At 42.0% G+C, this 12,573-nt stretch overlaps 1 protein-coding gene across 4 annotated transcripts in view; it reads left to right on the top strand.

Annotated features, from left to right (window-relative positions):
• The first annotated feature begins 1,088 nt into the window (after positions 1-1,088).
• Positions 1,089-12,573, top strand: part of LOC111972202 (epidermal growth factor receptor substrate 15) — a 42,118-nt gene continuing 30,633 nt past the window's right edge. For 3 of the 4 annotated variants that reach the window (XM_070446145.1, XM_070446144.1, XM_023999116.2), the window contains exons 1-8: positions 1,089-1,188; positions 3,677-3,718; positions 4,238-4,327; positions 4,440-4,487; positions 4,839-4,934; positions 11,739-11,801; positions 12,048-12,173; positions 12,440-12,499. In XM_070446145.1, coding sequence (XP_070302246.1) covers positions 1,162-1,188; positions 3,677-3,718; positions 4,238-4,327; positions 4,440-4,487; positions 4,839-4,934; positions 11,739-11,801; positions 12,048-12,173; positions 12,440-12,499 — 552 coding nt within the window. In that variant the 5' untranslated portion in view covers positions 1,089-1,161. The remainder of the gene's footprint in view (positions 1,189-3,676; positions 3,719-4,237; positions 4,328-4,439; positions 4,488-4,838; positions 4,935-11,738; positions 11,802-12,047; positions 12,174-12,439; positions 12,500-12,573) is intronic. The other variant, XM_070446146.1, reaches the window with a different exon arrangement.

Raw genomic sequence — 12,573 nt, 5'->3', positions numbered from 1 at the left:
AATGCGAGACCGTGAGGGSATATAGAGAGCAGCTGTTGCTTTGCGAGGTGTCTCTACCTGACAATACATGATCTAAGTGAACGTCATAAAAGTATGTCTTTACTTTGAACTACATTTTTTTTTTAAATTTTGTTTAGATGGCATATGCAGCAGCTATGTAGACATGAGAGAAATTCGTCAAATAAAACATGTACACAACTGAAATATTGTAACGTGAAATTAAGTAACGAGCAGTCACTACCATTATTATACTTGTATTAATTGTTTCATTCTGTTACAGCATTCAACACAAATAATCGAAATAGAAAACCATGGTTATTGTTTAATAATCAAACCTGAACCGACCTCAAAAAGCACTAATCGTTCAGCACTATTTCAGCACAAAGGTGTGCTTGATTTAGGGTAACTGTACTCATTTTTCACGAATGGAACTGCTCAAGCACACTCRGGCTACCGTAAATCGAATTTTATGACAAATTACAAAAATTATCAGAATGCATGCATAAAGCCGTTCAGATATTCTAGAACACTAAGCAGGAGGGAGTGATGCCAGTCCATTGATATGTTTATTTTGGGGGCAATGTCAATTTATGTTGTGTTTTTACCCCTTTAGTTTTTAATGTCAACGTTTCTGCACTGCTGTACCCTCGAGACTTGTCCCAAGCTGATTGGATCTTGACCCTTTTGTAAAACATATTTTGTACTGGGGAGGATATGGATGGATGATCATTTGATTGTGCAAGAAATAAATTCTGATACACAGATTACTGTCCAATAATAAAACATAAAGGAAGTGAGTGTGACTCAATTATTGTTGCTTGCTCACAGTCCTCATTATTTATTGTATACTGCTCCCCAATTGATTGTGAGTGTCGCGTAATTTGAGGCGGCTAAATTGATATTGTAGAATAGATCTGGCGAATTTCATTTTACCGGTGGATAGTTTTGCAGCGTTGTAGGCAGCCATTCTTTGACCGGCATTAATCCGTTCATCTCATTCACATCAGCGGGCGCACTGCCTCAGTCCATCTGACGTAGCTGAGTGAACAACCCATTCCAGTACAATAACTCCAGCTCCAGGTTTTAAAGCCACCTCGAATCTATCGCAACCATACAGTGATCGCACCGCAGAATGAAGTAGTTAGTGGGAATAGAAACACTATGGCAGACAGTCTCTCTCTGACTCAGGTAACCATGTATTTTAACTCAAAACAAACGGTGATTAGTGTGTAGTTAACCTTGTTGTGCCAATTCATTTGAGGACTGTTGGAGGATTTGGACATATTAAAACGGGTGTGCCCCGCGGTCTCTTTAATTCTTTGGAAGTTCTCCCCAAGCTAGCTAGTTATGCCTGGGAAAAGTTTTGCCTCTCTTGGGGACTGCTAAGTAAGGGCGTAGTTAGMTAGTTAGGCTAGCAGTAGCTACTTGTGTAGTGTCAATTTTGGAATGGTTGGATAAGTAGTTAGGTATAACTTTTGTGTACAGTAAAGTTGTTCTTTTCTTTTGATTATATTAACTTAATTACTTTACTGCATCTTGAAGTAAAGGTAACGTTACTGTCCATAAGAAGAAAAACAAAGTGCATTTGCTGTTCCCGATGTGTCTTGTTCGACTGTCAAAATTGCTTTGCAATAGCAACGTTAGCTAGCGTAGCTAATTATACCAGTTTGCCCTCACAGTAGTATGCTGTATGAATCAGTCAGCTAGTTTAACAAAGCTAGCTAGTCTGTTAGCAACATAACGTTAGTAGGGTAGCTAGCTGCAACCCACTTTAACTACTCGCTGGATTAGTTAACGTTATTGTATTAGGTAGGGTATAACGTCTGCGTTATGTGTTAACTAACTATCCAGTTGTAATAGTTTGCATTGCCAGTGAAAAATGTTCAATTAACTTTGTTAGCTTGCTGTCATCACAGCTAGCTACTGAGATGAGGAACTAGCCGTCCGAAATGCCTCAGCATATAGGATAGATTGTATGGCTTATACATTTTGAGTGTGGAAATTATTTGCCAGTACTGTATTGMAATTGACTAAACTAACTTAGTAAGTTTGGCTAACATTCTGACTATGGTCAAGGACTGTCATCTGATGATATTGTTATTCTCAGCTAGCTACATATTTTTACTGAATCATGCTTGCTTTAGCTATACATGTTACTAACTAACGTTAGCTATCTAATTATGCAATGATTAATGTCTTTGTCTTATAAATTTTACAATTTCTCACTATTTGCAGTGGCATGTTCTTTACCTAGGCTAAGCTATAGCTGTCCAAAATATACAAGACTACACTACATGTGGAGTTTAGTCAGCTAGCCAAAAGACTGGGGCTTTTAGCTACAGTTTGTGCCATTTCTTGGCAGCTAGTTTTTTTTTACGCCTGCTATGTTTGGTTACTTGACAGCAAGGCTGTGCATTGGAAGATAAAGGATTGGACAATAAAGTACTTTAGACACACCAGCACAGTATAGTATCTGTTGCAGTTTTGTGAAGGGAATGATTGGGAGTGTACATTGCTGTGCAATTAGTCACACAAAGACTGTGTTTAGGCTGCCAACAGTTCCAGGCACAATTGTTTGCAAAAGAAAATGGGGAGGGTGGGGGAAAATAAATAGTGAATAATGATCAGATTATGAATTGACTATTAAAGTAACAGGAAATTAAAACAGCTTTTCAATGAGCTAGCTCCTATATGTTTTATAAAGCATTTCTGAATCAGCATATGCTATTGTAAATTAGCATTTTSTTCAAATTTTACATTAGCATTTTGTAAAAATACAAAGGAGAAGGTCACGTCCAATATTTAGCCTATTCACAGAGAAAGCTCTTACTGGTAGAACACTCCTATTGTGGATGCACCACCAGGAGCCACAGGAAGTGAATGTCAGGAAGTCCAGCTCATGTTTCTTTTTCCAGAAACCAGCAGAATATACCCCCCACCCATCCCTTTATTACATTATTTGAGACATTTGTACTTGAACAGAAAATATGCTATAGTGCCTGTCTCTTTCATATTATCATAGGCAGATAACTATCTCTTCCTGATCTGATTGTATATGTAGACTAGGCTTAGGCTATTTGTTTTATTCATTGTGTAAAATATGTGCTAGTGTAGGCTACTTCATTTAGCCTGTTGGTTGGACTAAGCTTTCTACCTTTCAAACAACTTGGTTTCCTGAGGCACGCACACACAGTACTGAAATACACATTGCCAGCCTGTGGATGTATTAGCCTAAATGGCATTCAAACACTGTCTTGGTATTTCATGGAAGAGTAACTGGAAAATACGCACTGATTAATAACTATTAAGATGAACATGATGCAAAATGCTCAGAGTAAATATATTGATTTCCTGAAAAGTAAATAGGCCTATTCCCATCTGTAATGTATTAGCCTTGATTTTTGGCAGCTGCAATGGACTACAGCCTTGGCCAGAAGTCAAACAAATTTTAGCAAGTTGGTCTACTGTGAGTGTACTGTGTTCTAGACAGGGGTCTGGTTATTGAACTAGCTGCTGCTTGCACAGACTGAGATGTAGGCTTAARCCTAGCTTTATTTAATATTTTTCTATTCATAAGTCTTATCCTATGCTTTCTAGCTTTTGCAGTTTGGTTGAGGTTGTCCGTTTTTTTTTTTATGATCAGAAAATGAATGTAGTGTTTTATGTCTCTCCACAGCTCTCAAGTGGAAATCCTGTCTATGAAAAATACTATCAACAGGTAAGGCGTCATTTCAAGGGGTCTTTTTATGATTTGTTATTGAGAAAATCTTATGGGTCGATTCCATGATTGTCTTAAACCTAGTACCTAGGTTTATAAGCTGAGTAAAAGAGAAGCTATCCTTTCGATGGTCTGTCAGGGCTGTTCAGATTAGGGCTCCAGATAGAATTGGAAATGCTGTGCCGCATTAGTTAGCAACTGCAGAGCTGCACTGAACATGTCTCCAGGCTTTTCTCCACTCTGTGATCTACTCTGTGCMAGAGGAAGCTTCTTTATGATTTTATTATAACTCTTTGCTAACCCTGTCAGTGCAGGCTCAAAGAGGGATATGTAAAATGGTTAGACACTGCAATGGGAAAATGTGATGGATTAAGGCCTCCCATGATCTCAAAATATTAGCCTATACTCAAGCGTTTCTGTTTGTTCAATGGAATGTAATCTTAAAGTTGGCTGGAGATCTGGTGCTTTTACTGGCTAGTTCTTCTTTCTAGTGTTGACTAGTTTTGCCCGGTGTTGTAGGTTGACCCATCTGGTAGTGGACAGGTGGCAGCTGCTGATGCAGCCTTGTTCCTGAAGAGATCAGGCCTAGCAGACCTTGTCCTGGGCAAGGTAAGATAAGAGGAGACACAGCTCATGGCCAGACACCAAGCTATGGAACTTAACCAGTATGCTAGTTTGTGGGAATCTCTGTGTGACTGATGTATTTAAAATGTTTTCTTAGATCTGGGATTTGGCAGATTCAGAATGCAAGGGGTGCCTTAACAAACAGGTAGGCCAACTTTTAGGTAGTAGATTTCCAATGTCTTGTTAGAAGTATTAAAATATTCCTTGACTGTAGTAAGGTTCATGACAATACACTTCTGGCGGGTGGGAGCGTTGAGCCAGTAACCGAAAGGTTGCTGGATCGAATCCCCGAGCTCACAAGGTAAAAACCCCACTGTTCCTTGGGAGCCAACAATGTCGATTAAGGCAGCCCCCCCCCCCCCCCCCCCCCCCCCCCCCCCCCTCTCTCTGATTCAGAGGGGTTGGGTTAATGCGGAAGACACATTTCAGTTGAAAGCATTCAGTTGTCCAACTGACTAGGTATCCCCCTTTCCCTTCTTGTCTCTGCTCCCATCAGCAATTCTTCATTGCTCTCCGGTTGGTGGCCTGTGCCCAAAATGGACTGGAGGTGGCACTCAAGAGTCTAAATTTGGCAGTTTCTCTCCCAAAGTTTGTGAGTACAATCATCGCTGACGCCAGACGAAAACCTGTCAACTTTAGCATGCTGACAACTTTCTACCGCATTTTCTTTATATCTGAAAGGTATTGCCGGTAACAAAGCCTGTACTTTAATTTCCACCAACTGAGATAGTCATGATTGCGGTATTATGTTTCAAAGTCTTGCCAATGCCTCGGTATAAAACATTGCCTTTCATCTTACCGACTTTTGCACTCATTAAATCTTTAACATTCTATTATTGTCCGACATCAAACTTGTCCTCGTTAATCACAAAGCTTCACAGAAATGCTTTTAATGCATTTATTCTCTCAATTTAAGTGTTTGTGTGTGTGTGTATATATACAGTACCAGTAAAAAAGTTGGACACCTACTCATTCAAGGGTTTGTCTTTAGTTTTACTAGTTTCTACATTGTAGAATAATAGTGAAGATATCAAAACTATGAAATAACACATTTGGAATCATGTAGTAACCAAAAAAGTGTTAAACAAATCAAAATATATTTTCAAATGGCCACCCTTTGCTGTGATGACAGCTTTTCACACTCTTGGCATTCTCTCAACCAGCTTCATGAGGTAGTCACCTGGAATGCATTTMATTTCAATTCATTTTTATTTCACCTTTATTTAACCAGGTAGGCTAGTTGAGAGCAAGTTCTCATTTGCAACTGCGACCTGGCCAAGATAAAGCAAAGCAGTTCGACGCATACAACAACACAGAGTTACACATTGAATAAACAAACATGCAATCAATAATACAGTAGAAAAATCTATATACAGCATGTGCAAATGAGGTAAGGCAATAAATAGGCCATGGTGGCGAAGTAATTACAATATAGCAATTAAACACTGGAATGGTAGAATGTGCAGAAGATGAATGTTCAAGTAGAGCTACTGGGGTGCAAAGGAGCAAGATAAAAAAATACAGTATGGGAATGAGGTAGATTGGATGGGCTATTTACAGATGAGCTATGTACAGGTGCAGTGATCTGTGAGCTCCTCTGACAGCTGGTGCTTATAGCTAGTGAGGGAGGTAAGAGTCTCCAGCTTTAGTGATTTTTGCAGTTCGTTCCAGTCATTGGCAGCAGAGAACTGGAAGGAGAGGCGGCCAAAGGAAGAATTGGCTTTGGGGGTGACCAGTGAGATATACCTGCTGGAGCGCGTGCTACGGGTGGGTGCTGCTATGGTGACCAGTGAGCTGAGATAAGGCGGGGCTTTACCTAGTAGAGACTTATAGATGACCTGGAGCCAGTGGGTTTGGCGACGAGTATGAAGCAAGGGCCAGCCAACGAGAGTGTACAGATCGCAGTGGTGGGTAGTATATGGGGCTTTGGTGACAAAACGGATGGCACTGTGATAGACTGCATCCAATTTGCTGAGTAGAGTGTTGGCGGCTATTTTGTAAATGACATCGCCGAACTCAAGGATTGGTAGGATAGTCAGTTTTACGAGGGTATGTTTGGCAGCATGAGTGAAGGATGCTTTGTTGTGAAATAGGAAGCCGTTTCTAGATTTTAATTTTGGATTGGAGATGTTTAATGTGAGTCTGGAAGGAGAGTTTAGAGTCTAACCAGACACCTAGGTAGTTGTCCACATAGTCAGAACCGCCCAGAGTAGGGATGCTGGACGGGCGGGCAGGTGCAGGCAGCGATCGGTTGAAGAGCATGCATTTACTTTTACTTGCATTTAAGAGCAGTTGGAGGCCACGGAAGGAGAGTTGTATGGCATTGAAGCTCATCTGGAGGTTAGTTAACACAGTGTCCAAAGAAGGGCCAGAGGTATACAGAATGGTGTCGTCTGCGTAGAGGTGGATCAAAGAATCACCCGCAGCAAGAGCGACATATACAGAGAAAAGAGTCGGCCCGAGAATTGAACCCTGTGGTACCCCCATAGAGACTGCCAGAGGCCCTCCRATTTGACACACTGAACTCTGTCTGAGAAGTAGTTGGTGAACCAGGCGAGGCAATCATTTGAGAAATCAAGGCTGTTGAGTCTGCCAATAAGAATGTTGTGATTGACAGAGTTGAAAGCCTTAGCCAGGTCGATGAATACGGCTGCACAGTATTGTCTCTTATCAATGGCGGTTATGATATCGTTTAGGACCTTGAGCGTGGCTGAGATGCACCCATGACCAGCTCTGAAACCAGATTGCATAGCGGAGAAGATACGGTGGGATTCGAAATGGTCGGTAATCTGTTTGTTAACTTGGCTTTCGAAGACCTTAGAAAGGCAGGGTAGAATAGCTATAGGTCTGTAGCAGTTTGGGTCTAGAGTGTCTCCCCCTCTTCAAGAGGTGATGACAGAGACCTAATCTGCAACCATTATCCAATCGTTGCCTCTTTCACCACGTGTGCGCAGACACCATTCTGTTGGGAGGCGTGGTAACCGGTGCTTAGGACCATCTTGGTAGCCACATTGTCGTAGATACGGTTGTTGTGGCGAGGCAGGAAGCCCCTCTGCAGCTTGTGCTCCAGGTGCATGTGGTTCTGAGGGGGATGACCGCGGCAGCTGGGAATGGGAATCTCAGACGATACGAAAGAGAGGTTGAACAGGCTAGTAATAGGGGTTGYAACAATTTCGGCAGATCATTTTAGAAAGAGAGGGTCCAGATTGTCTAGATTTGTAGGGGTCCAGATTTTGCAGCTCTTTCATAACATCAGCCTTCTGGATTTGGGTGAAGGAGAAGTGGAGGAGGTTTGGGCGAGTTGCTGTGGGGAGCGCAGGGCTGTTGACCGGGGTAGGGGTAGCCAGGTGGAAAGCATGGCCAGCCGTAGAAAAATGCTTATTGAAATTCTCAGTTATNGCTGTGGGGAGCGCAGGGCTGTTGACCGGGGTAGGGGTAGCCAGGTGGAAAGCATGGCCAGCCGTAGAAAAATGCTTATTGAAATTCTCAGTTATAATGGATTTATTGGTGGTAACAGGTGTGCATTGTTAAAAGTTAATTTGTGGAATTTCTTTGAGCCAATCAGTTGTTGTGACAAGGTAGGGTTGGTAAACAGAAGATAGCCCTATTTGGTAAAAGACCAAGTCCATATTATGGCAGTAACAGCTCAAACGAAGAGAAACGACATTCCATCATCACTTTATGACATGAAGGTAAGTCAATCTGGAAAATTTCAAGAAGTTTCTTCAAGTGCATGAGGATCGCCACAGGAAGACCCAGAGTAACCTCTGCTGCAGAGGAACAGTTCATTAGTTACCAGCCTCAGAAATTGCAGCTCAAATAAGAGTTCAATTAACAGACACATCTCAACATCAGCTGTTCAGAGGAGACTGCGTGAATCAGGCCTTCATGGTCGAATTGCTGCAAAGAATCCACTGCTAAAGGACACCAATAAGAAGAAGAGACTTGCTTGGACCAAGAAACACGAGCAATGGACATTAGACATGTGGAAATCTGTCCTTTGGTCTGATTAGTCAAAATGAGATGTTCCAACCGCCGTGTCTTTGAGAGACGCAGAGTCGGTGAACGGAGGATATTCACATTTGTGGTTCCCACCTTGAAGCATGGAGGAGGAAGTGTGATGGTGTGCTTTGCTGGTGACAGAAGGGTTATTTGACCAAKAAGGAGAGTGATGGTGCTGCATCAGATGACCTGGCCTCCACAATCACCCGACCTCGACCCAATTGAGATGGTTTGGGATGATTTGGAGTGACGGAAAAGCTGCCAACAAGTGTTCAGCATATGTGGGAACTCCTTCAAGACTGTTGGAAAAGCATTCCAGATAAAGCTGGTTGAGAGAATGCCAAGAGTGTGCAAAGCTGTCATTGAGGCAAAGGGTGGCTACTTTGAAGAATCTCAAAGATAACATATTTTAATTTGTTTAACACTTTTTTTGGTTACTACATGTTTCCATATGTGTTATTTCATAGTTTTGATGTCTTCACTATTATTCTACAATGTAGAAAATAGTAAAATAAAGAAAAACCCTTGAATGAGTACGTGTGTCCAAACTTTTGACTGGTACTGTATACTGAACAAAAATATAACCGCAACATGTAAAGTGTTGGTCCCATGTTTCATGACCTGAAATAAAAGATCCTTGAAATGTTCCATATGCACAAAAAGCTTATTTGTCAATTTGTGCACAAATTAGTTTACATCCCTGTTAGTGAGCATTTCTCCTTTGCCAAGATAATCCATCCACCTGACAGGTGTGGCATATCAAGAAGCTGATTAAACGGCATGATTATTACGACWKGTGAACCTTGTGCTGGGAASGAACATATGAAAATGTATGCACTCACTACTGTAAGTCACTCTGGATAAGAGTGTCTGCTAAAYGACTCAAATGTAAAAATGCGACAATAACAGACCACTCTAAAATGTGCAGTTTTGTCACAGAACACAATGCCACAGATGTCTCAAGTTTTGAAGGAGTGCGCCATTGGCATGCAAACTGCAGGAATGTCCACCAGAGCTGTTGCCAGAGAATTGAATGTTCATTTCCCTACCATAAGCCACCTCCAACGTTGTTTAAGAGTATTTGGCAGTACGTCCAACCAGCAACACCTCCGCAGACGAGATGTAACTATGCCAGCCCAGGACCTCCACATCCGACTTCTTCACCTGTGGGATCGTCTAAGACCAGCCACCCGGACAGCTGATGAAGCTGTGTGTTTGCACAACCTAAGAATTTCTGCACAAACTGTCTCGGGGAATTATCCTTACTATAAAATGTGTTGGCTGTGATCAGGTCATGGGAATGTAAATGTAGTGTCTCTTTTAATAAGCTMAATAAAGTACAATTGATTTAATTTGCATGGCACAGCCATGTACCCTACAGACCAGTAACATAATTAAACTCAAAATATTTCGCAGGTTTTTCTACTTACAAAGCATGTAGAGGTCTGTAATTTTTATCATAGGTAGTACACTTCAACTGTGAGAGACGGAATATAAAAAAATAAACAGAAAATCACATTGTATGATTTTTAAGTAATGTCATGCAATAAAATGCAAATGAATAAGTATTTGATACATCAGAAAAGCAGAACTTAATATTTGGTACAGAAACCTTTGTTTGCAATTACAGAGATCATACGTTTCCTGTAGTTCTTGAACAGGTTTTCACACACTGCAGCAGGGATTTTGGCCCACTCCTCCATACAGACCTTCTCCAGATCCTTCAGGTTTCGGGGCTGTCGCTGGGCAATACGGACTTTCAGCTCCCTCAAGATTTTCTATTGGGTTCAGGTCTGGAGACTGGCTAGGCCACTCCAGGACCTTGAGATGCTTCTTACGGAGCCACTCCTTAGTTCCCCTGGCTGTGTGTTTCGGGTCGTTGTCATTGCTGGAAGACCAGCCACGACCCTTCTTCAATGCTCTTACTGAGGGAAGGAGTTGTTGGCCAAGATCTCCGCGATACATGGCCCCATCCATCCTCCCTCAATACGGTGCAGTCGTCCTGTCCCTTTGCAGAAAAGCATCCCAAAGAATGATGTTTCCACCTCCATGCTTCACGGTTGGGATGGTGTTCTTGGGGTTGTACTCAACCTTCTTCTTCCTCCAAACACGGAAGTGGAGTTTTAGACCAAAAAGCTCTATTGACCACATGACTCCCATTCCTCCTCTGGATCATCCAGATGGTCATGGGCAAACTTCAGACGGGCCTGGACATGCCCTGGCTTGAGCAGAGGGACCTTGCGTGCGCTGCAGGATTTTAATCCATGACGGCGTAGTGTGTTACTAATGGTTTTCTTTGAGACTGTGGTCCCACTCCTTCAGGTCATCAGGTCATTGACCAGGTCCGCCGTGTAGTTCTGGGCTGATTCCTCACCTTCCTCATGATCATTGATGCCCCATGAGGTGAGATCTTGCATGGAGCCCCAGACCGAGGGGTGATTGACCGTCATCTTCAACTTCTTCCATTTTCTAATAATTGCACAACAGTTGTTGCCTTCTTCACCAAGCTGCTTGCTATTGTCCTGTAGCCCATCCCAGCCTTGTGCAGGTCTACAATTTTATCCCTGATGTCTTACACAGCTCTCTGGTCTTGGCCATTGTGGAGAGGTTGGAGTCTGTTTGATTGAGTGTGTGGACAGGTGTCTTGTATACAGGTAACGAGTTCAAACAAGGTGCGGTTAATACAGGTATGAGTGGAGAACAGGAGGGTTTTTAAAGAAAAACTAACGGGTCTGTGAGAGCCCGGAATTCTTACTGGTTGGTAGGTGATAAATACTTTGTCATGTAATTAAATGCAAATTAATTACTTAAATCATACAATGTGATTTTTCTGGATTTTTGTTTTTAGATTCCGTCTCTCACAGTTGAAGTGTACCTATGATATAAATTACTGGCCTGTCTCCTGGTAGCGCCTCCATGCTCTGGACACTACGCTGACAGACACAGCAAACCTTCTTGCCACAGCTCGCATTGATGTGCCATCCTGGATGAGCTGCACTCCTGAGCCACTTGTGTGGGTTGTAGACTCCGTTTCGTGCTACCATAGAGAGTGAAAGCACGCCAGCATTCAAAAGTGACCAAAACATCAGCCAGGAAGCGTAGGAATGAGAAGTGGTCTGTGGTGGTCTTGCTAATGGCCTATAATTTCACCTGTTGTCTATTTCATTTGCACAACAGCATGTGAATTATTGTCAATCAGTGTTGCTTCCTAAGTGGACAGTTTGATTTCACAGAAGTGTGATTGACTTGGAGTTACATTGTGTTGTTTAAGTGTTCCCTTTATTTTTTTGAGCAGTGTTGTATATATTATATATATTAATTACACACTCCATTAGGAATTTGTGCTTTGAGCTGAAAAGGGAACCTTTGTTGATGATGCAACTTTTCTCCTCAGCATGACACAAGCAGCCCACTTCTACCTGGGGGAGTGTCCATTGACGACCCATGGGTGGTCAAGGTGAGGGGAACTTACTATTTCTTTAAAAAATGTAGCCTGGTCATTTTGACCTGATCCCTTTATAATGAAAGCAGAAGCAAAGAGCATGAACGGATTACACATTTATTTGAATGTTTACTTCATTCAAATCCATTTTTCAAAGCCATGTAAGGGGAGTTCTCAACTTTGCAAAATCAACCTGATTCATTTTATCTGAAGTAGAAATTGCTTCAATCATGCACCTATATCATGTCTTTATCTTTTCAGACGGAAGAGAAGCTGAAATTTGATGCCGTCTTCGATAGCCTCTCCCCTGTTAGTGGCATGCTCTCTGGGGAGAAGGTAAAGCCAGTGTTGCTGAACTCTAAACTTCCAGTGGATGTACTGGGAAGGGTAAGCAGCATAGCATATCTACAGGGCTCATAATGAATTAGTTATGATGGCTGTCAGAGTAAATGCGTATGCCCAATTGCCCACTGGAGGGTGGTCTTGTGTTTTTAAACATAGCCGCTGCTTTTAAAACGCKTGACTGCGTTGTAATTTGTGACATAACATTGATCTGCTTTAAGTCCACGACTGCTCTATTTTACCGACTAGATACATATTGTTTTTATTTTTTGACTTACTGCTGAATGGACTGAATTCCCTAAATGTTGCAGGTATGGGAACTGAGTGACCTAGACAGAGATGGTATGCTTGACCGAGATGAGTTTGCTGTGGTAAGGAATAGATTTATCTTTAAAGTGGAAAGAGATGAGGAAATTCATGTAGAAGAAATTTAGCCTGTCACTAA

The sequence above is a fragment of the Salvelinus sp. IW2-2015 genome, linkage group LG13 (genome assembly GCF_002910315.2).
Source record: "Salvelinus sp. IW2-2015 linkage group LG13, ASM291031v2, whole genome shotgun sequence".
Lineage (NCBI taxonomy): Eukaryota > Metazoa > Chordata > Actinopteri > Salmoniformes > Salmonidae > Salvelinus > Salvelinus sp. IW2-2015.
This window is presented reverse-complemented; position numbering and strand designations above follow the sequence as displayed.